Raw genomic sequence first — 24,734 nt, forward strand, 5'->3', positions numbered from 1 at the left:
GTGGACCCAGTCTCCTCCCAGAGCACCCAGGTCTCCTTTAAGCGGGTGAAGCGGGCCCAGAACACATTCAGCGGACATCCAGAATTCGCTGAGTTACTGCGCAGCCACAGGCAACAGCCGGACAGGGTATTTACCAGCGGTAAGTCCATCGATTTGCATTATCCCTTTCCTGAGGGTCTTCGAAAGGATTGGGCAGGTTCCCCTGTGGTTGACCCCCCAATCTCCCGCCTGTCTTCTCACACAGTCCTTCCACTCACTAACGGTACGTCTCTCAAAGATCCTACGGACCGTACTATTGACAGGTTGGCCCGTTCCGCCTTCGAGGCAGCGGGCTCATCCCTCTCTCCGGCCTTCGCCTCGGTTTGGGTTGCGAAGGCCCTGATGTCCTGGGCGGACACGCTACGGGGCGGTCTCCGCGCCATTCCTGCCAATCCGGACCTGGTTCCCATCGCCTCGCAGATTTCCCTCGCGGATGAGTACTTGCTCAATGCAGCCCTGGCGTCTGCAAGTTGCGCGACCCAGGCCGCCAGCAACAATGTGGCCATCCGTCGAGCCCTTTGGCTCCGGTCCTGGAACGCGGATGCGGCCTCTAAGAAGTCACTAACTTCCCTGCCCTTCCTAGGGGAGCGTCTCTTCGGAGATAGGCTGGACCAGCTGATCTCCGATGCAACGGGAGGAAAGAGTACATCTCTCCCCCAATTGCGCCCCAAGCGCTTCCAGAATCGGCGCTCCACCGCTCGTTTCCGGCCCTTTCGCAGCTTCAGCTCCAATCCCCAGCCGCGGAAAAGCCGCTCTCCTCCGAGAGACAGGAAGACCCCGTCATTCAAGACCAATCCCGCCTGGCGTTCACGCCCCCGCCAGTCCACGAGATCCTCTTCTGGTTACCGCCGTCGTTCCTCCAAGTGACTCGCGGTCGGCGCGCAACAGCGCCAGACTTGTGGGAGGGCGTCTGTCTCGTTTTCAGCATGTGTGGATCCCCCTGACCGCCGATGCCTGGGTCAGAGAGATGATCACATCAGGCTACAAAATAGAATTCGAGGCAAAGCCACCGAGACGTTTTTTCCTATCTCGCCCTCCCGAGTCTACCGCGCGGGCTCGCGCGTTCTTTCACTCCATAGACTCCCTCCTCCGAACGGGAGTCGTGGTACCAGTCCCTCCCGCAGAGCGTTTCAAGGGGTTCTATTCCAACCTTTTCGTGGTCCCCAAAAAGGACGGCTCTGTCCGTCCCGTCCTCGACCTAAAGCTTCTGAACAGGTCGGTGAGACCTCGGCCGTTTCGAATGGAGTCACTCCGGTCCGTCATCGCGTCCATGGAGGTAGGCGAATTCCTGGCATCGCTGGATATTCAAGACGCCTATCTTCACGTCCCGATAGCCACCTCTCACCAACAGTTCCTCCGTTTTGCGATAGCGGAAGATCACTTCCAGTTCACAGCTCTTCCCTTCGGCCTCGCATCCGCACCCAGGGTCTTTACGAAGATCATGGCTGCTGCCATGTCCGTCCTGCATGCCAGGGGTGTCATGGTCATCCCGTACTTGGACGATATGTTGATAAAGGGCTCTTCTTTCGAGGACTGTCGTCTCGGGGTTCAGGTCACGATCGACACCCTTTCACGGTTAGGGTGGCTGATAAATCGGAAGAAGTCCTCTCTGATCCCGGCCCGTCGGATCACCTTTTTAGGCATGGTATTCCATACCATCCAAGGGCGAGTTTTCCTCACACAGGAGAAGATCTCCTCCCTACAACGAGGACTCCGCGCTCTCCGGCGTCAGCGCCAAGTGTCCATCAGGTTCGGCATGCGAGTCCTCGGTCGTATGGTGGCGGCGATGGAAGCGGTACCCTTTGCACAGTTCCATCTCCGGCCCCTCCAGCTGGCCTTGCTGAAGAAGTGGGACAGATCTCCCTTTTCTCTGGACCGCAGGTTTCATCTTTCGCCGGAGACCCGCCACTCCCTCCGTTGGTGGCTCAATCAGCGCAACCTCGCATCAGGGAGGTCTTTCCTCCCGCTCCACTGGAAGATAGTGACCACCGACGCCAGTCTCCAGGGCTGGGGAGCAGTGTTTCGACATCACACAGCGCAGGGCCGATGGTCACCGAGAGAGAGTTGCCTCCAGATCAACATTTTGGAGATAAGAGCCATCCGGCTAGCCTTGCAGCAGTTTCGGCACCTAGTACAGGGTTGCCCGGTCAGGATCCAGTCGGACAATGCGACGGCGGTGGCGTTCATCAACCACCAAGGCGGCACAAGAAGTGTCGGGGCGATGCGAGAAGTCAAGAAGATATTGCACTGGGCCGAGTGTCATCACTCCCTGATCTCAGCGGTACACATCCCAGGCGTGGACAATTGGGCGGCGGACTTCCTCAGCAGGGAAGGCCTCGCCTCCGGAGAATGGTCCCTCAACCGGGAAGTCTTCAACCAGATCTGCGACAGATGGGGAGTTCCGGACGTGGACCTAATGGCCTCCCGGTTCAACCGTCAAGTTCCGCACTTTGTAGCGCGGTGCCGCGACCGCTTGGCTTTAGGAGTCGACGCCCTCACCCTGTCATGGAGCCAGTTCAGTCTCCCGTACATCTTCCCTCCGCTCCCTCTAATTCCGAGGGTCCTCAAGAAGATCAAGGCGGAAGGGATACCGGTCATCCTAGTGGCTCCGGACTGGCCCAGGCGAGCATGGTTCGCGGAACTAACTCAGCTCCTCGCAGACGCTCCGTGGCGCCTTCCAGACCGTCCAGATCTCCTGCAGCAGGGGCCTCTCTTCCATCAGAACTCACAGGTCCTAAATTTGACGGCCTGGCCATTGAATCCTGGGTTCTAGCTAAGGCTGGTTTTTCCTCAAGAGTGATTCAGACAATGATTAGGGCCAGGAAGCCATCTTCATCAAAGATTTACCACCGCACGTGGAAGGTTTTCTTCAGGTGGTGTGAAGAGCAGAATATTTCTTCTCCTCTCGCCTTCTCCCTTCCTTCCCTGTTGGCATTCTTGCAGTCAGGCCTAGATGCGGGTCTCTCGCTCGCAACACTAAAAGGCCAGATATCGGCGTTATCAATCCTGTTTCAGAAGCCACTGGCCGCTCGTTCACAGGTTAAGACCTTCATCCAGGGAGTGGCCCACCTGGCACCGCCGTACCGTCGGCCTCTAGAACCGTGGGACCTTAATCTAGTCCTAGGGTCACTTCAGGGCTCCCCATTCGAGCCCTTGCGAGAATCTTTCCTTTCTCACCTGTCTTGGAAGGTGGTGTTTCTTGTTGCCATCACTTCTATTCGCAGGACGTCAGAGCTGGCAGCTCTCTCTTGTCGTTCCCCCTTTTTGATTTTTCACCAGGACAAAGCGGTTCTCCGGCCAGATCCCGCTTTTCTCCCAAAGGTGGTCTCCCCGTTCCATCTTAACGAGGAAATCATCCTTCCGTCCTTCTGTCCTGGCCCCTCTCACAGCTTGGAGAGGTCCTTGCACACCCTGGACCTAGTGCGTGCACTTAGAATTTATGTCTCCAGGACCGCGCCGTTCCGTAAGTCAGATGGTCTGTTTGTTCTCCCTTCTGGTCCCAAGAAGGGTGAATCGGCATCCAAGGCCACAATTGCCAGATGGATCCGTTCCGCCATATCAGAGGCCTATCGGATTCGGGACAAGTCTCCGCCGCGGGGGGTAAAGGCGCACTCTACCCGCGCAGTGGGAGCCTCTTGGGCGATTAGGCATCAGGCGTCGGCCGACCAGGTCTGCAAGGCCGCCACCTGGTCTAGCCTGCACACCTTTACTAGGTTCTACCAGGTTCACACCCAAGCATCGGCAGATGCTATTTTTGGGAGAAAGGTCTTGCAGGCAGCAGTTGCACACCTGTAATAGGGTGGCAGCATTCAATTATAGTGCAAGCCCGCCGAGGGAGGTTGTTGTTTGTCTTCCTCTGCGGGTTTTTCGGTATTCCCACCCAGGGACTGCTTTTGGACGTCCCATGGTCCTGTATCCCCCAATGAAACGATAGAGAAAGTAGGATTTTTGTGTACTCACCGTAAAATCTCTTTCTCTGAGTCTTCATTGGGGGACACAGCACCCACCCTGCTTGGTTTTTTGGTTGATTCAATTGCATTTGCCTGCTATTTTTTCAGTGGTCTTATGTTCATAGACCTCTTGTTTGCACGGCTGCATTGTTTTAGTTACAACTTGTGTTTATGTATGGTGATTCTGGTACTGCTTGTGCACCAACTGATCTGAGCCCGCCTCCGGCTAGGGGTGTATGCTGCTAGGGAGGAGCTAACTTTTTTATGTTTACTTAGTGTCAGCCTCCTAGTGACAGCAGCATAACCCATGGTCCTGTGTCCCCCAATGAAGACTCAGAGAAAGAGATTTTACGGTGAGTACACAAAAATCCTACTTTTATTTTCAATGTACGTGTTTTTCTGGTATGTGTTTCACGGATCACACCATAGTGTGGTCCGTGGCACATCAGTGATGCCAGAAAAAAACAGACATGTCTCCGTGTGGCAATCATGGATACGCGTGTACGCTGCACGGAGACACGGTCAGTGAAAAATCACTGATGTGTGCGCAGACCCATTGATTTTAACAGGTCTGTGTATGTCCGTGATTCTAGTACGTATGAAAACTAGCACATACATACCAGAATCACTGATGTCTGAAAGAGGCCTTAGAAATATATGATAAAAGGTGCTTGGTTACTAAAAAGGGTAGCTTATAATATTGGGAAGAACAGAGATATAAATAAATTTGTGAGAACAGTAGTTGTCGGAGAACTGTCTCAATTGTAAAGTAAAATTTCTCACAGCTGAGTCCATAGAAACAAGAATACAGTAAAAGTGTAATAACCCAACATTTAAAGTATCAATAGTAATTGTACCCTTTAAGGCGCCCATATACCTTAGATGGCTTTAAGCCAAAAGAGTCGACAGTTATTACAGTGCCTACAAGTAGTATTCAACCCCCTGCAGATTTAGCAGGTTTGATAAGAGGCAAATAAGTTAGAGCCTGCAAACTTCAAACAAGAGCAGGATTTATTAACAGATGCATAAATCTTACAAACCAACAAGTTATGTTGCTCAGTTAAATTTTAATAAATTTTCAACATAAAAGTGTGGGTCAATTATTATTCAACCCCTAGGTTTAATATTTTGTGGAATAACCCTTGTTTGCAATTACAGCTAATAATCGTCTTTTATAAGACCTGATCAGGCCGGCACAGGTCTCTGGAGTTATCTTGGCCCACTCCTCCATGCAGATCTTATCCAAGTTATCTAGGTTCTTTGGGTGTCTCATGTGGACTTTAATCTTGAGCTCCTTCCACAAGTTTTCAATTGGGTTAAGGTCAGGAGACTGACTAGGCCACTGCAACACCTTGATTTTTTCCCTCTTGAACCAGGCCTTGGTTTTCTTGGCTGTGTGCTTTGGGTCGTTGTCTTGTTGGAAGATGAAATGACGACCCATGTTAAGATCCTTGATGGAGGAGCGGAGGTTCTTGGCCAAAATCTCCAGGTAGGCCGTGCTATCCATCTTCCCATGGATGCGGACCAGATGGCCAGGCCCCTTGGCTGAGAAACAGGCCCACAGCATGATGCTGCCACCACCATGCTTGACTGTAGGGATGGTATTCTTGGGGTCGTATGCAGTGCCATCCAGTCTCCAAACGTCACGTGTGTGGTTGGCACCAAAGATCTCGATCTTGGTCTCATCAGACCAGAGAACCTTGAACCAGTCTGTCTCAGAGTCCTCCAAGTGATCATGAGCAAACTGTAGACGAGCCTTGACATGACGCTTTGAAAGTAAAGGTACCTTACGGGCTCGTCTGGAACGGAGACCATTGCGGTGGAGTACGTTACTTATGGTATTGACTGAAACCAATGTCCCCACTGCCATGAGATCTTCCCGGAGCTCCTTCCTTGTTGTCCTTGGGTTAGCCTTGACTCTTCGGACAAGCCTGGCCTCGGCACGGGTGGAAACTTTCAAAGGCTGTCCAGGCCGTGGAAGGCTAACAGTAGTTCCATAAGCCTTCCACTTCCGGATGATGCTCCCAACAGTGGAGACAGGTAGGCCCAACTCCTTGGAAAGGGTTTTGTACCCCTTGCCAGCCTTGTGACCCTCCACAATCTTGTCTCTGATGGCCTTGGAATGCTCCTTTTTCTTTCCCATGTTGACCAAGTATGAGTACTGTTCACAAGTTTGGGGAGGATCTTAATTAGTCAGAAAAGGCTGGAAAAAGAGATAATTAATCCAAACATGTGAAGCTCATTGTTCTTTGTGCCTGAAATACTTCTTAAGGCTAGGTTCACACACTGCGTTTTTTTGACGCTGCGTTTTTGTGCGTTTTTTGCGGCAAAAACCGCACAAAAACGCACCCGCGTCAAAAAAACGCGGCAAAAAACGCACGCGTTTTGCCGCTGCGTTTTTGCTCACTTTTTATCAGTGAACAAAAAAAAGGTCTGATGTCATTTCCATGTGTTCTTCATTCTCCACTAGTGTATGCAGGAGAGCAGACAGCAGCTGTCGAACTACAAGGCTCAGCATCCTCCTTCCAGGACTGTATGCAGGATTTCTTTGCCCCCCCCCCCAAACAAAAAAAATGACGTGGGCTTCGCCATATTTTTGTATGCTAGCCGGGTACAGCAGGCAGGTACGGGCTGCTCCCAACCCCCAGCTGCCTATTTGTACCCGGCTGGGAACCAAAAATATAGGGAAGCCCTTTTTTTTTTTAATTATTTCATGAATTTCATGAAATAATTTAAAAAAAAAAAAATGACGTGAGCTTCGCCCAATTTTTGAGTCCAGCCGGGTACAACTAGGCAGCTGGGGATTGGAATCCACAGTGCAGGGTGCCCATGCTTTCTGGGCACCCCCGCTGTGAATTGCAGTCCCGCAGCCACCCCAGAAAATGGCGCTTTCATAGAAGCGCCATCTTCTGGCGCTGTATCCAACTCTTCCAGCTGCCCTGATGCCGGGTGGCTCGCTGGGTAATAATGGGGTTAGGGCTAGCTGTATAGCTGGCCCTAAGCCCGAAATTCATGGTGTCACGCCAATATTAGACATGGCCACCATGAATTTCTAGTAAAGATTAAAAAAAACACAACACACAGAAAAATATTTTTATTAGAAATAAAACACAACACAATTAGTGACTCCATCTTTATTGAAATAAAGAACCCCCCTCCGCAGTAATCCTGGGTCAAGGGTCCCACGCCGTCCAATCCGGATCCAATATCATCTGATCGGTTTGCTGGAAGGCAAAGTGATCAGATGATGTGTCAGGTTCTAGGGGCTGAATCACATCACACATCAGCTGATTGTATAAAAGCCGATTATACAATCAGCAGATGCATCGGTGCAAAAAAAAAAAAAATACTCACTTATGTACTGATTACCGGCAGCTCCTGCAGCGATGGGGCGGGAGCCTGATCCTGTCCGATCGCTGCAGCAGCTGCCGGTAATCAGGGATGAAGTCTCCTGACGCATCCGCTGATAACAGGCCGGGCGCCGGCGTCAGCCCGAGATTTACGATCACCTGATGCGTCAGGTGACTGCATCAGGTGATCCATCGCCAGGTCCTGCATCAATTGGAGCCGGAGGTGTCCCAGCCGTCTGCACACATCCGGAGCGGCGATACCGTGAGAGGAGATGGGAGCGGGCATAGCACCGGGAGGCTGCAGACAGGTGAGTATAACTTTTTTTTTCTACTGTTCACTTTTGTTTTCGCAGCCACTTCCACCTCCCGCCCAGACATGGCGCCGCACGGCAGCATACATGCACAGGACCGGAGGTGGAAGCAGCGGTGGCGGTACCGGGAGGATTCACGCTTCTGTGTTTACTGACAGAAGGAATCCTCTTCCTGTACACGTCACTTTACTACCCACCTCCTGCGTTTATAGCTGCGTTTTTGGTCTTAGAAACGCACAAAAACGCAGCTATAATAACAATTTGCGTTTCTCATTGCGTCTTTCAACATCCCATTCATCATCACTCAATGGATGAAAAGCGCAGTGAAAAACGCGGGAATAATTGACATGCTGCGTTTTTGTGGCACCACAAAAACGCAGCTGAAAAAAAAACGCTGTGTGCAGACAGCAAAAATGAAAACTCATAGACTTTTTTGAGCAAAAACGCACCCGAAAACTGCGCAAAAATGCCGCGAAAAACACACTGTGTGAACTTACCCTAATACTTTAGGGGAACCAAACAGAATTCTGGTGGATTGAGGGGTTGAATAATAATTGACCCTCTGAATAAACTTTTCACAATTTAAAAAAAAAAAAAAAAAAAGAAATAACATTCTTTTTTGCTGCAGTGCATTTCACACTTCCAGGCTGATCTACAGTCCAAATGTCACAATGCCAAGTTAATTCCGAATGTGTAAACCGCTAAATCTGCAGGGGGTTGAATACTACTTGTAGGCACTGTATATACTCCAATTGCCACATTCACATGAATCCTTGACTCAACCAAGTGTTCATGTGCTGTGCATGGGGAGAGTGGAGTAATCTGCTGTCAGATCAGTCTAGTAGTGGGTTATCTGCCTAAAGATTAGAAGGATGTATTGGTGAGTCGGAAGGCCCATACAAATTAAAGGGCCAGCCAATGCCGCCAAAATTGATGGGTTTGGCAGAATTTAGCATGTATCAGGGTCTTGATTTTTTGCAAGCAATATATTTTAAATGGCTTTTCCCACAATTTATATTTGTTCCTCTAACACGGGTCTGCAAGGGTAAAATTGTTTGAAAAGACATGATTTTTTTTATTTCGTTTATTTTTGATCACTGAACTCAGTAAAAATCTAAAAAATTTTCATCACAGAGTTTTTTTTTTTTTTTTACAAACACTGACTCCATAGGCTTTTTCTTGAACCATACTTTTAGCCCTTTGCGTGACCTTTGGTGGATAATTCTGCAGCGCTTTTAGGCTCTAGACTAAATGAAAAGAACCTGCAAGCTCCTGGTACCTGTTTTTCATGGTATAGAGCAGAGGAAAGAAATTCCTTCCATAATTTTCTCAAGACTGTGCCCTAGTGTATTGCAGTGATGTTCCTGGGCTGATTGAAAAAAATAATATGGAGTGCAATGTGAGGGAGTGGAGACTCTGATTCATCCAAAAAAAAGCCTGAAAGCTGTGCTATTGCATAATGTCAGCAAGTATGCTTCAGTGCCTAGAGGGCATTCTGTGCACTTAAAGCAAAGCTATGAGAATTTAGACTTTATTCTCAAGAAACTTAAATCTGAGGATCAGAGATGGTGAATATGTTGTGATCTGAAAGTTCTCTCTTTGCTTCTTGGGCAGCAAGCAGTATACACAACGTACCCATACTTTTTATGTGAATGGGACCGCCAGGATAGGACTCATGCCTGAAGCCCAAATTGTTGGTCAACAAGAACATCTTAGCAACCTGTACTCAAGAACAAAGTTGAGGAAAGTTTAGTTGATCCCACTAACGTTTTCCTGCCACCACTCCACATCAAGCTTGGACTAATGAAGCAGTTTGAGAAATCGCTATCGAAAGAAGGAGAGACTTTTAAGTAACTGTGTACCAAGTTTCAGAGACTTTCCAAAGCAAAATTGAAGGAAGGCATTTGTGTGGCACTGGATATTTGGAAACACATAAAGGACGATGTGTTTGAAAAAAAAATGAAAGCTGTTGAGAATAGGGATTGGGATTCTTTTAAAGAAGCCCTGAAGACATTTCTAGGTAACAACAGAGATCCAAAATGTAAGTCCATCATGGAGAATATGATGAAATGCTTCAAAGCCTTGGGTTGTCTGATGAATTTGAAGTTACATTTTTTACATTTCCATTTGGACTACTTTCTAAAGCGAAGAGCAAAGAGAAAAGATTTAATCAGGATATCAAGGAGATGAAAAGACGATATCAAGGTAGATGGAATGTGAACATAATGGTGGACTACTGCTGGATGTGTCACAGCGAAGATCTGCAGGCCTTCTATGAGAGAAGGTATCGAGAGGTGCTTTGAAGATAAAAGGAAACTTCGCAATAATTAATTTCTGATAAAGTTGGAGAATTAATGTTCAATAAAATTTAATATATAGTGTGTACATTTTTGGCTACAATAAATATTTTTCTTGTTCATTTTACTTGTACATAATTTCATGTGTGTTTTGTGCAAAATCCTTATGCGATAGTTAAAAATAGAAGTGTTTTATATTTAAATCAACATAATAATCAGTCATTGCATTTGATAAAGAAATTCATGAACCCAACTTTTGCATACTTGTGTTATGGGTGATAAGTGTTTAATCCCTGGGGAACACACCAATGGGTCTCCCGTGATCAATAGAACAGGGATCCATAACCAGTCCAGTATTGAGGAAGAGTTAGAATGGCACCCTGGTCGAGCATGCTCCCTTCACTATCTGTGAAGCTGATGTACATTGAAGTAGGCTCGGCGACTTCACCCAGTGCCATAGACATTTCGATGGAGCACCTCCATTCAGCATCCTGCCATCTTACTGCTCCTGCACAGTGAGATGGAATGGGGGTCTTGTTACTTCAGTTCTATTGATCATGGGGGGCCCAGCAGTCAGGCCCCTGAGATGAGACATGCATTACTAATTCAATGAATAGGTGATACATGTTAATTGAGGTAAAATGGTCTTTAAGGGTGTAAAGGAACAATACACACTGGCATAATTCTAGCTAGAGGCAGCCCAGTAACAGGAAAAAACTTAATATTTGTGACAAAAAAAATAAATTCTACTATGTGGGCCTTTTTTGTGCAGAAGATGTGATTTATAGCATCCATTCCTTGCCAACCAAGCAGAAATAGTACTCTTGCTGTTTGATAGTGAGGCCCCAATAAATATTAATTACATCCTTGAGTAGAATTAAAGACTACATACCAAAGCAATGCCAGGGTATAGAACATCGGTAAAAAAATACTTTAATTACCTACCTATATAATCATACTTTAGATATGAGATGTGATAGAGTATGACAACTTGCATTTTAGATTTAGTTGCTCCTGAATTGTACTTGTCATCCTTTAGTCCAATGATCTCTAGTACATGACGTTACATTGGGCTATTTTGAGCGCATTCTGCCTACACTGCAATATACTTCTTTTTAGATATGCTGTTTAAAGAAAATTGAAATTTTACCTATTTCTGTGTGTCACACGCTGCTAAATGTGCCAGTTCAGGCATAAAGGCTTATTACGAAATGAGGACACTTCAAATCTGCAAATATTAAACTTGACAGTTTGTCATATTTTAATGTACTAAAGCAAGGAGAACGTAGATATAAATGGTAATGCTTCTAATAAAATTACCAGTGATTAGAATTCTGTTTGGTGATATGGTGTAGCTTCCTATTGTGTACGTAATTGAAGATATTAATAGTGATGGGCGATCCCGACCTGTAAAGATCGGGGATCGTACCAATCACATAGTGAACGTGTCCACGACCCTGATCACAAGCTTTCCTGGGAAGCTCGTGTTACAGATCGGGTCCAGGGGCTGTAAAAAAAAACCCACATTGTTAAAAAAAACGATTATGATCATACTTACAGGTCCCGCGACGCGTCCGGCAGACTCTATCTCCCGGTCGCTGCTTCCGCGTCCGATCATTGCTGTGCCGCCGCTAACCAGCACTGACTTACAGAACCTTCAATGACGTCATAGCCATGTGACCAGTCTGGTGTGAATGTTATACAGACATTGGCTTACAGACTGGTCACATGACTATGACATCATCAAAGGTCCTTTTAACTGAACTTTGACTGTCACTGTGCGAGTGTCGCATTACGGCACACAATCTCCCCACAGGAGCAGGTCATCTGCATATATTTCCATACGGCTGAGGCGCTCCTGTCTGGAGATTGTCAGGCCGTGCTGGGTGATGCCAATGTGAGACTGCACTGAGTCATACCCTCCGTGTCAGCCTGCTTCACGCTCTGTACAATGCTCTCTGCTTCTCACTGTGCATAGACGGTGTCTGTACAGAGTGATGAAGCAGAGTTGACATTGCTGTCCCTGTGGATTATGTCGGACTAAGGATTTTTTTTATAATAAAGATGGGGTGTCTATTTTTTTGTTTTTGTTTTCTTTGTAATAATTTTTTTTTTCCTGTGTTGTGTTTTTTTTTTTTACTGTTTACTAGAAATTCATGGTGGCCATGTCTAATTTGGCGTGACACCATGAATTTTGGGCTTAGTATCATCTGAGAATACAAAGCTGTTATTAACCCCTTTATTACCCAGCGTGCCACCGCCACCAGGGCCAATGGACAAGCCGGGTAAAGCACCTGGAAATGGCGCTAAGAAACAATGCGCCATTTTCAGGGGCGGCTGCGGGCTGCAGAGAATCCCAGCCCTCAGCTGCCTGGCTTTACCTGACTGGCTATCAAAATACGGTGGGGGCCCATGCATTTTTTTTTTTTTAAATTATTTTTTTAAATAATTAAAATAAAAAATAATGGGCTTCCCCGTATTTTGAGTGCCAGCCAAGGTAAAGCCAGGCAGATGGGGGTGGCAGCCCATAGCCTTCCGCTTTATCTGCGCTGAAAATAAAAAAATACCGCGAAGCGCTAAGTAATTTTTTTAATGATTTATTTTTACATTATTATTTATAATATTATACATTATATCTATCTATATATCTATCATAAATATATTATTTATATAATATATATATATCTATCTATATGTAGAGCTCTGGCAAAAATTAAGAGACCACTGCAAAATTTTCAGTTTTTCTGATTTTTCTCCTTATAGGTATATTTTTGAGTAAACTATAAATAGTTGTTTTATTCTATAAACTACTATTTTCAGAAAATAAATAAAAAAATGTATTGCTTGGAAATTCTGAAACATGTCAGCAGTTTATAGAATAAAAGCACAATTTACAGTTTACTCAAATATATACCTACAAAGAGAAAAATCAGAAAAACTGAAAATTTTGCAGTGGTCTCTTAATTTTTTTTTATTAAGGTAGCGCTCCGCGGTATTTTTGATTCTCAGAACAGATAATGCGGACGGCTACGGGTTGCTACCCCCATCTGCCTGGCTTTACCTTGACTTGCGATCAAAATACAGGGAAGCCCATTCATTTTTATTTTATTATTTAAAAAAATAAATTTAAAAAAAAATGCGTGTGCCCGCACCGTATGTTGATCACCAGTCAGGTAAAACCAGGCAGAGAATCCCAGCCCACAGCCGCCCCTGGAAATGGCATATTGTTTCTAAGCTCCATTTCCAGGCGCTTTACCCGCCTCATCCAGTGGCCTTGGTGGCACCGAAACGCTTGGTAATTAAGGGGTTAATACCAGCTATGTATTCTCAGATCATGCTAAGCCCAAAATTCATGGTGTCACGCCAAATTAGACATGGCCACAATGAATTTCTAGTAAACAGTAAAAAAAAAACAAAAAAAAAACAAAAAACACAACACAGAGAAATTATTTTTTTATTAGAAATAAAACAGAAAAAAAAAATTTAGAGACTCCATCTTTATTATAAAAAAAAATCCTTAGTAATCTACAGGGACAGCAGTGTCAACTCTGCTTCATCACTCTGTACAGACACAGTCTATACAAATTGAGAAGCAGAGAGAGCATTGTCAACTCTGCTACATCGCTCTGTACAGAGCGTGAAGCAGGCTGACACTGAGGGTATGGCTTGTGCAGTCTCGCATTGGCATCACCCCACATGGCCTGACAATCTCCGGGACAGGAGCGCCTCAGTTGCATGGAAATATATGCAGCTGACCCGCTCCTGTGGGGAGATTGTGCGCCGTGATGCGAAACTCACACAGTGACAGTCAAAGTTCAGTTAAAAAGGACCTTCGATGAAGTCATAGTCATGTGACCAGTCTGTAAGCCAATTTATGTACAATATTCACACCAGACTGGTCACATGGGTATGATTGTCATTGAACGTCCTGTAAGTCAGTGCTGGTTACCAGCGGCACAGCAATGATCGGACGCGGAAGCAGCGACCGAGAGACAGAGTCTGCAGGACACGTCGCGGGACCTGTAAGTATAATGACAATGTTTATTATTAGCTATATTCTTTATTGTACAGCCCCCCCACCCCATCCCATAACTGTAATATATACACACCTCCATGACGCATAGTCCACAGTCTGATTTTCAAAGTATGTTTTTTCAAAAGCCCTATACTCCTGCAGTAGTGTAGCTGGTATCAGGTTCATGGTGCCTGTGGTGTGGGCATCATGAATCAGCTGACAGGTTCCCTTTAATAGAATGTGCAACATTGGATGAAATGAAAGGCAACATCGGAAACCCCCGTGCTCTCAAAGCTTTTATTTAATCCAGTAGAGGTCATGTCTGCCAGATATAGGGTATCACAACACTCTCTACTATGTACGAATTCAGTAATAACTACAGAGGAAGGAAGCACTCCTGTTAGTTCGATATCAAATGCTTTCAATTATATCTTCCAGCAACCTGCATAATCTCTTTTTAAATAATGGCTAAGGCTGGTTTCACATCAGCATTTTTTTGAAGTGCGGCAGGAATGGGTTTTTTGCCACAAAAATGGATCCATTTTTAATCCAAAGCATTTTAAATGGACTTGCGGTAACATGCGTTTGCATGCGTTACCATCCGGATCAGGTGACTTGCAGTTTAACTTTTTTGAAAAACGCAACATGTTGCGTTTTTCACCTGCGTCCAAATACTGCAGGTCAACGGATCCTGTACATTGCAGCCATTGGTGTAATGTAGCTCAATGGGCGCCGGATCCTACTTGTGGTTGTATCCTTTCTGAAGGATCCTGTTTGGTCTACTGAGCATTCTCTCTCTTTCTCTCTTCCACACCCAATACAGCTCATTCCCAATCACATGACTCAAACTGCAACTTACAGGATCCTGTAAATAAGACTTGCGTTTGCATGCGTTTCTCAATAATTTCACAGGATCCAGTTACTTGTGGTTTGTGTTTTTTTGCATTAACACAAAAAAACGCTGATCTGAAACCAGCCTAACTGGCCACGTTCACATTGTTAAAAATTTCAGCTGTGGATTTGATCATACCTGCATTTGTTAAAGGGGTATTCCGATCTGCAGGATGCTATCCCAATATGTAGTAGGTTTAGTAATAAGCATATTCACAAATACCTCCAATTAGAAATGTAGTATAGTTCTGCTGATATAGCCATGTCTTTTACCTCATGTGCAGGCCATTACAGCTTAGGTATCCATGTTTACGACCATGAGCAACTAACTCACTATATGAATGGACGGAACCATGGATACCTAAAGGCCGCTTTCCACGCAGCAACATCGCTAACGAAATATCGTTGGGGTCACGAAATTTGTTACGCACATCCGGCCTCGTTAGCGACGTCATTGCGTGTAACATGTACGAGCGACCACTAATGAAAAATACTCACCACATTGTTGATCGTTGACACGTCGTTCATTTCCCAAATATCGTTGCTCGTTCTGGACGCAGGTTGTTCGTCGTTCCTGAGGCAGCACACATCGCTGCGTGTGACACCCCAGGAACGACGAACAGCGTACCTTCGTCCTCCGGCAACGAGGTGGGAGTGACGATCCTGCGGCTCCTCTCCGCTTCAATGGGTCTTCTACTGGGTGATGTCACTGTAAAGCCGAACGAACCTCCCCCTTAAAGAAGAGGTTGTTCGGCGGCCACAGCGACGTAGTTTGTAATGTAAGTTAGTGTGACACGTACCAGCGATATTGTGCGCCACGGGCAGCGATTTGCCCGTGACGCACAAACGACGGGGGCGGGTGCTTTCACTAGCGACATCGCTAGCAATGTCGCTATGTGTAAAGCGGCCTTAAGCTGCAATGCCCTGCACATCAGGTAAGAGACATGGCTATATCAGAAGAACTATACTACATTTCTAATTGGAGTAATTGCTTATATTATTATTATTACTACTACACAAACCACATATTGGGATAGGATCTTGTAGATCGGAATACCCCTTTAATTACTCATTTCACCCTACTCTTAGTAAGAGGTGAATAGGGTAAGATCCGCACAAGAATGAGCATGCTGCAGATAACAAGGTTGAAGTGAAAATCCGGGTCTTATGCCACGCTTATCACCATTCAAGAAACAGATATAATAAATTCATGTCCTTTATTCAAATAGCATATACAGGTCTACGCGTTTCAAGGGTCTCAGCCCCCTTCCTCAGGATAATTTAGAAATGACAGGATAAAGGACATGGATTTATAATATCTGTTTCTTGAATGGTGATAAGCGTGGCATGAGACCCGGCTTTCCACTTCAACCTTGATATTTCTTCTGCGGGGCTGCGGCTATTCACCCTAGCATCATGTTTTTACTGGATTTGTGACTGTCACAACCCCAATAGGTGAGTGCATCCATTTATTTTATTTACGGTTATCCCAGATAAGACCCTATTGCGCTCTATTTCCACAGTCTTCTCCTCTCATGCTGGAGATAAGAAATCCACACAAAAAACAAACATTTTCTTGTATTGTGCTGTAATTTGCTGTGGATTGGTAGTGCAGAATCCGCACAGCAAATCCTCATTATGTGAACCCTTTCTCTTACGCTAGAGGAAAGAAGGGCAATACACTGTGGGCTGGCACAATGGGCTGTGTAAGTATAGAAGTGTCTTAATAAACTTGGTGAGACATTTTCTTACAATATATAGAGCTGGTATAATTTACATTACAGAATAGTAATACAATACTAGTAAAATGAAGGGATACATTAGCCACAAGTTAACCTTTATTGTTGGGGAAAATTGAATGGGTGAATGAAAACTTAATCAATGTGCTAATTATTGGACTATAGTTTTATATATAATTAAATGGAGCCTGCCTGGCATAATGTATACCATAATAACACTATTGATGTTTGTGTCAACAGGTATGGATATCTGCAGAGATTTGCCAGTGAGCAGATGATGCTTTGTAAAGGAGCAGGTTGGCATCCTCTCATCGTGTACAGTAATTCTTTGCTTGATAATCACGATGAAGAGAGCTCATCATGCGGAAGCCTCTTTTCTAGAGACCGTGGGATTTTCAGCACTCCATATCTTTTAAAGAGAAAATCAATGTATGGTAAGATTCAGTAGCTAATTAGTTAATTTTCCTTTATATATGAAGTACCGTATTTTTCGCTTTATAAGACGCACTTTTGTTCCCCCAAATTTTGGGGGAAAGTAGGGGGTGCATCTTATAAGCCGAATCTACGGGGGGGGGGGGTATATATATACACTGCAAGGTCCAGGGGAGGTGGGGGCGCTGCTGGGGGCAGGTGAACGCGGCCGGTGGCAGCGTTTGATCTCCTGCTCCCGCTCATATAATATGCACAGCCAATGTCCATCTCTGGTGGTGCTGAAATCGCACCGCAGTGAGGGGCTTGGGCAGCGGTGCATATTTTATGTCTCTGCGCCCCCCTGTGATGGCACATGCTCCCCAGGCTGCTGCTCATTCTAAAATAAAAAAGCTTTACTTACACCCTCCAGCGTTTCTCCCCGGTGTCCCTGCTTCCACTGTGATCAGGCACGCAGAGATCTCAGTCTGCTGTGCCGATCACATGACCGCGGCACCAAGAACCAGGAAGTGGAAGAACAGAAGCAGGGAGGGAGATCAGCGCTGGAGGAGGTAAGGAAAGTGTTTTATTTTACTATGGGCAGCAGCCTGGGGCGATATCTGACACAGGGGGACTTTTGTGATCTATAGGGGCCATGGGCAGCACTATGGGGGCGATATCTAACACTGGGGGACTTGTGCGATCTATATAGGGGCCATGGGAAGCACCATGGGGGCGATATCTAATACAGGGGAACGTGTGCAATCCATAGGGGGCCATAGGCAACACAGGGGAATGTATGCAATCCATAGGCAGCACAGGGGAATGTATGCAATCCATAGGGGGCCATAGGCAGCACAGGGGAACGTGTGCCATCACAAGGTGGCTATATTCAATATAAGGGGGCCATATCCAGATTAAGGGGGCTAATTTTAGGATGGGGGGCTATGAGGGACATATACCCTAAATAATTTGTTAGAGGGACACTGGCATTATAAGATGGACCCCATTTAACATTAAAAAAAAATTCTCTTTTCCTTCACCAAATTTGGGGGTGCGTCTTATAATCAGGTGAGTCTTATAAAGCGAAAAATACGGTATGTATGTCCTGCTGCACTAGACTTTATTTACTTTGAAAATCCAAGACTGTGTGGAATTATTAAATCCAGTACATTTCAGATCAGTACATTTTTTTTATGTTACCTGGAGAAAACCCAGATAAAACATAAGACCAGAAACAGGTTGTGTGAAATCTGGGAAGATGCTTTAGATCAGTCACCCCCCATGTTCCTGGCAACATTTATTAACTCTGATATTCATTATACGGTTTTAATGCTCACATACTTTTTTGGTAAACCTAGAGGATAAGAATGTTATGCCATCGTCGTACTAATCTAAGAGATGGTGTGATACGCCTACACTGTATAGGATGTGTGTACTAATAGATACATATTTCTCATTACAGAACACGTGCCGGGAAGAAGTTTGGCGAACAAAAGAGTATTTGATGATCTGGAGTCTCATTATCCTGCTAAAAGCAAGAAACAAAATGCACTTCACATGCTGTCTTCAGAAAGTACAGTATCATTCAACAGGTTAGAAAATAATTATTCTTTATGGAAAATGAACTGAAAAATGTAATCTTTAAAAGGCATTATTGACTGTATGACCTGCAGGATCCCAAACTACCATAGGAGTTTGGCTCTTCCTAATACTTTGATTAGTAGAGGTTTGATCGCTATGAATCTGAATCAAATCTTAAAAAGTTTAGCTTTGAAGAGATCCCCTATCCTCAGAATAGGCGATAACGTTCTGATCAGCAGTGATCTGACAACTTGGACTTTCATTCTACAAAGCCCTGTTCTCAGAAGTGGTGAAAGGCCCAGCAATCATGAATTTATCTTGGTCCAAAGACTTTAATGGTCTATATGAAGACGTTTGTTCTCACAGAAGGAAGGGACTAAAAGACAGCTGGAAACAGGGGGGTAGAGCAGGTGACCGACTCAACAGCTGTGGAACAATAGATCCTTGGAGTCAACTGTTTAACCCATATAAAGTAAGGGATGGAAGCAGCTGAGGAAGAGGATTCTAGCAGAGATAAGCAACAACTGTTCTCTAGTTGTGCGTTTTGTTCTTCAGAAGCAAAAACTAGTAGACATGATAATTTTTCTTTCATCTTGGCCTCAAGTTATTGAATATCAAATAACTACAGATACTAGTTATTCCCCAGAAATCCCCATAAGCTGCAGCCTAGAGCTGGTCAAGAACTGCGAGATATAGAACAGGAAATATCAGACTAATAAGTGATACAAAGAACAGTACATGGCAATGTGCCTCTTTTTTTTCTCCAAATACAATTAGATAAATAACTCTTTCCTTTGTCTAGTGATCGAATATCTATTAACCTAAAATCACAAAATATGCTCGTGGATGAAAACAATGAAGATGTTGATGTCGATGAAATAGAAACAGACCAGGTACTGAACTTTACATTAATAGGATTTCTTTACCAAACATTTTTTCTTCCATATGCCTCATCATAATTTTTTTTTTTTTATCACTTATAGGTTGCCAAAATGGAAGTGGAAGAAAAAGACTTGAAAATAGACTCCTCTACCTAATGATGGCCAGGTCTCCACTTCTGCTAGTACCATAGCCTGAGTCCAGGAATCCAGTTTCAGCATGGATTACAAGGCAGTCTGGATTGGGCACATGCTACAATGGTTCTGAGGACCAACAGAGCCATTTTATTTCTTTCACTCTGCAGCACATAGTTTTCTATCATTTTCCTTTATTTGCATTAAAATGAGTCTCGGTTTAGGATATTTCACTTAAGATCGAAGTCTTAAGTCATTCCAAATACTAAATGTTATGCCACGTGATTTACCGTACATCCTACTGCCACCAGATATTGGCGCTGGGTGGGTTAACAAGCAGCCCCATACCATTAAACGGACTATCCTATTCATTTTGAACAGAAACGAAAGACTGTGAACCTAGCATTTTGTGTTTTGCATAAGAATTACCTGCTGCTTTGCACATCGTGGTAGTAAGTTACTGTGCTGCAGTGTAACTAGATCATAAATTCTTTATTTTTGTATTCTAAATTTCCTTCATTCTAAATAACTATTTTTTACTGTCGCCAAGTCAACAAATTTGGAGGAAAAATTAATACCTGATATTTCAAATCTGATACTTTGCAGTATGACTACTGTAAAAAGTGCTGCAATGGTTCATTATAGAAAAATGTACATTCATGAGGTCATTGTATTGAGAGGAGAGAATCTGTTAAACCTTTGTTTCCATTATATGTTTACTGTGTAAGAAGAATATTTACATTTGTATTATTATGTATCATATGTGATGCAGCATGTCTGCTTTTCCAGGACTGCGGTTCATCTAGGATAGTAATGTCTTTTCAAGAATGGTACAAGAAAGAGTTAGGCTGGGGTCACACGAGGATTTAATGCAATTGCATCTCATGACACTCACACTCCAGCAGAGCGGTAGCTAAGCCGAGTGTCATGCCACTGTGATGTGATCCTGCAATCGCAGCACAGCTGCGGAGGAGAGGGAAGGACTAATCTCTCCATCTCCTCCATTGTCAGCTGATGCATATATCGCACTGCACTCCGCTGTAATGCGAGTGCAGTGCACTGTTTCTCTTGCATCCATAGACTTGTATGGGTGCGAGAGAAAACAAATTGAATTCCACCCACAGCATGCTGTGATTGTTTTCTCAGTCTGATTAGGGCTAAGAAAGAAAAAAAAAAAAAAAATAATCGCTCATGGGAGCAGCCCCATTGAGCAACATTGGTCCTAGTGGATTGCGATTTTTTATTTTTTTTTGTTTTTAAAAATAGCAACAAAAAGGAGATTAAAAACTCCAAAAATTTAATATACTCAGCAGAAAAGAGGGCAACTAGTCCAGTCAGCCCAGGCCAACACATCTAATGCACCAACATTTTTTTATAATCACATTCCACTTGCTCGTTTTTCTCGCCGTGTGTCCTTAGCCTTAGTGCAGCTTTAAACACACATTTTGAGTCAGCTCACCCTTGTACGCTCTTGCATTCCATTCCTGCTTCAGCTCGGAGGTAAACTCTGTGTGGTGCGAGGCAATAGGAAAAAACAAACATTTTTTTTTTCTCCGGCGATACATCACGGACTTGAGAATTATTTCAAAATTGCGCTTTGATTAAATAAGAATCATTCCATCGGTCAACAGTAAAAAAATCCACTCCATGCAGGGAGGGGGTCACGCCCTACGCGTTTCAACCACCGTGGTGGCCTTAGTCATGAACTGCAATTTTGAAATAATCCTCAAGTCCGTGGTGTATCGGAGAAAAATAAAAAAAAATTGTTTGATTTTCTTAGTGCACGTTGACTGCAGTGCCACAACTGCTACACTACTGAAGATGCGTTATGACAAGCAGAAAAACAAAAATGTTCCTTACATCTCAGAGCTTCCAGCCACATCATGAACAGTGAGACCACTGGACCTAGAAGTGTGTGAAGCACTTTTATAGATTTTGTATTTCTAAATAAAATATGTATATTTCTGAGATTTGCAACGCTAGTACATACATTTTCATCAGGATCTGACCTTTTTGTAATGAATCTTTTATTCTCTGAATGGATATAAATATTTTTTTTTTTTATTAAAGTATGTCATCATTCAGCCTAATTTGTGTTCCAGTATTACATGTAGACCGTTCACATTTGGAAAGTTTGCGTAAAAATGTTACATTCATTAATATGAATCCCACCAAAACTAGATCTCAGCAGTGAAAGATAAGAGTTTTTGCTCTACGATAGAGTGAACTTAGGAATCAAAGAATATAGGGGCTATCAAAGAAGAGTCAAGAAAAGTAACAGAAGACTGAAATTACGTGATGTTAATGGGGTACTGCTCTAGATAAGGGATTATTATAACAGGTAGACTTACAATACTGAAGTCTGTAATAAAATTTAAGTGGCAAATTCATAAAGACTGGTGTTGAGCACAAAGGGAATCTGTCAGCAGGTTTTTGTTATGTAAGCTGAAGCCAGCATGCTGCAGAAGGGTTAACAGAAAATTCAGCTATGCCTGACTTGTCAAGGTATGATCTGTTGTTTATTTGCCATATTTAAGCAACAGGACCCTTATTGCTCAGATTACAAAGTCAGGCACACAGCAATCCAGCACGCCCCGTCCTCTGAATGACACCTCACTGTCAATGTACAATCTCTATTTGAGAACCTGGTGTGGGTGGGACAGCTTTCTTAGCTCTGCTACATGACAATCTAAAAATGATATTGTCAGAACGGCTGCACCCAGTAATCTAAGTGATACACCATTGGATTCGGGGTCTATTTGCTACATTATGCTGGTCTCAGATAAGGTAGCAAAAACCTGCTCCAAGATTCACTTTAGAGAGGAGTTAACCCGTGGAAGTTCGGTTCTGCAGGTTCACTCACACTTAAGAAAGTTCGGTTTGGGTCCCGGACTTGATTTAAAAGCTAAAATCACAAAAGAGGAATTACATTTTCCCCCAAAAAATTCACAAAAATTCACAGCAAGAAAAGGCAACAATGTTTACCTGCCCAGGTCAAAAAAATTAAATGCACTCAAAGGATGCAGTAAAAGCCCTTAATAAAGATGGAAGCAACATGTGCAAAACATTGATGGAGTAGCCACTCACACACTGCCACTCAATGGAGAGGGTGATTGCTTATTAAAATTGCACACAAATGGCTTGTATATTCACATCGCAAACACACACTCACCACATCCAGCTATACCGATTGCTTCTGGCCAGCAGAGAATCCTGGGATGCAGTGTGGTGGAACATAGAGGACCTGTGGTGTAACACATTGATGAGTTCCAGCGGCGAGTACCATCTTCCCCCGCTGACCAGAAGCAATGCGTATCGTCGGATCTGGCGAGTGTGTGCGATTGTGTGTGTACATGAGTGCGTCGGCCAAAAGTAGAGGGGGGCAGCGTGCAGTATACCTGCTGGGAGCGCTGACGAAGATCACAGGAGGACCTTGGAGCCATGCAGACATCCAGAGTCTGGTAAGTATGAGTCTCCTGGGAAGGAAGAAGGGGAAGGGGGGGGGTCTGCTTTTTTGGGGGATAAACTTACCCCCAACCGTGTTTCCCCAAAAATAAGACCTACCGAAAAATAAGCACTAGTGCTTTTTTCAGGGGAAAAAAAAAAAATACAAGTCAGCGTCTTATTTCTTGGAGAAATACGGTAATTAGGCAGTTTGGGTAAAACAGAACACTTCCAGGGGAGAATGAGTAGGGTTTTCAATATTCATTTACTTTGTGTGCACACTACACCCGATCATGTTGTTACCCCCCCCAGTGTGAGCTGTTTAAACACTGCAAGTGGCTTGCACTGGGCTGAGCACCAAGTGTACCCAAGCACATTGATGCTCGCAATAGTGGTTTGCATATGTAAAGCACCCGGACTCCAAACCATGGAATGTCTTTGTAAAGTCTGTGTTTGGTACAAACACCGAACATAGAGTTCGCTCATCTCGAATTCCCTTTAATGAAGTAGGTGCAGCTGTAATCCAGTATGCATCACCTCTAGAGATGTACTGCAGTCAGAGACTGGTGTACATTTCTAGAGTAAGCTACGCCTCTATGATTGCATGACATCTGAATTTAAGGATAGGTGCAGCCATGCCCTGTCCATCTGAATGCCACATGTCTAAATATTTATGCGCAACTTCCCAAGTTGCATAAAATATTTTGCACATATTAGGGCGTTTTAAGCTTCTTGCTGAATTGCCTCCTAAAAGACAGTTTACACTGCATGATTTATTGTGAATGAGCAGTCTAAACAGGCAACCAATCATCCAGCATATGAGCAGAACTACCTTTTGAACTGCACAAAATTATTTTGGCCAGCGCATTATGCTGTATTATCAGGACGTGCGCTGCCCAGAGAACAGACAGCCTGTGTGCACTTATCAATTACTGATCACTCAGTGCACATCTGAAGCGCGGTCTGTCTGTGTGAGCAGGCTATTAACTGACCACTTATCAGCAAAAACTAGCAGCTGATCCGCAGATGTTTAAGGCTATCTGAGCACGGTGCGTTTTTTGGGCGCTTTTTTTGGTCTAAAAACTGCATGACTTTGCAAAGTCTATAGGGTACTTTACACACTGCGATATCGGTACCAGTATCGCTAGCGAGCGTATCCGCCCCCGTCGGTTGTGCGACACGGGCAAATCACTGCCCATGCGCACAACATCGCTAACATTCGTCATACGGACTTACCTTCCCTGAGACGTCGCTCTGGCCGGCAATGCGCCTCCTTTCTAAGGGGGCGGTTCATGCGGTGTCACAGCGACGTCACACGGCAGCCGTCCAATAGCAGAGGAGGGTCGGAGATGAGCGGCCGGAACATGCCACCCACCTCCTTCCTTATTGCTGGTGGACGCAGGTAAGGAGATGTTCTCCCCTCTCTGACCACATCTCCCTTAAAGCTCACAAACCCTCGCCCACCCCAGCACACTCCCACCTATCACACATTGAGAAACCTACAGGCCATTGACTCTCAAACACTTACAGACTCTCTACACTCATCACTGTCCCCCATCTCCTCACTTTCCTGTCCTGATCTGGCTGTAAAGCACTACAATGACACACTCAGGAGTACCCTAGACCAAGTAGCGCCCCTCACCTTCAGAAAGGCCAAACAGAGTAAAACAGCCCTGTCTCACATCCCAAACTC

At 44.6% G+C, this 24,734-nt stretch overlaps 1 protein-coding gene across 1 annotated transcript in view; it reads left to right on the plus strand.

The window, feature by feature from the left end:
• The window catches only part of LOC142291809 (cohesin subunit SA-2-like), a 176,560-nt gene extending 154,873 nt beyond the window's left edge, over nt 1-21,687 (plus strand). The window contains 4 exon segments of the mRNA XM_075336634.1: nt 16,833-17,026; nt 18,466-18,595; nt 19,387-19,477; nt 19,568-21,687. Of these exon segments, the coding sequence (XP_075192749.1) occupies nt 16,833-17,026; nt 18,466-18,595; nt 19,387-19,477; nt 19,568-19,621 (469 nt within the window). The 3' untranslated portion in view covers nt 19,622-21,687.
• Nucleotides 21,688-24,734: the final 3,047 nt, after the last annotated feature.

Source organism: Anomaloglossus baeobatrachus, chromosome 2 (assembly GCF_048569485.1).
Source record: "Anomaloglossus baeobatrachus isolate aAnoBae1 chromosome 2, aAnoBae1.hap1, whole genome shotgun sequence".
NCBI lineage: Eukaryota > Metazoa > Chordata > Amphibia > Anura > Aromobatidae > Anomaloglossus > Anomaloglossus baeobatrachus.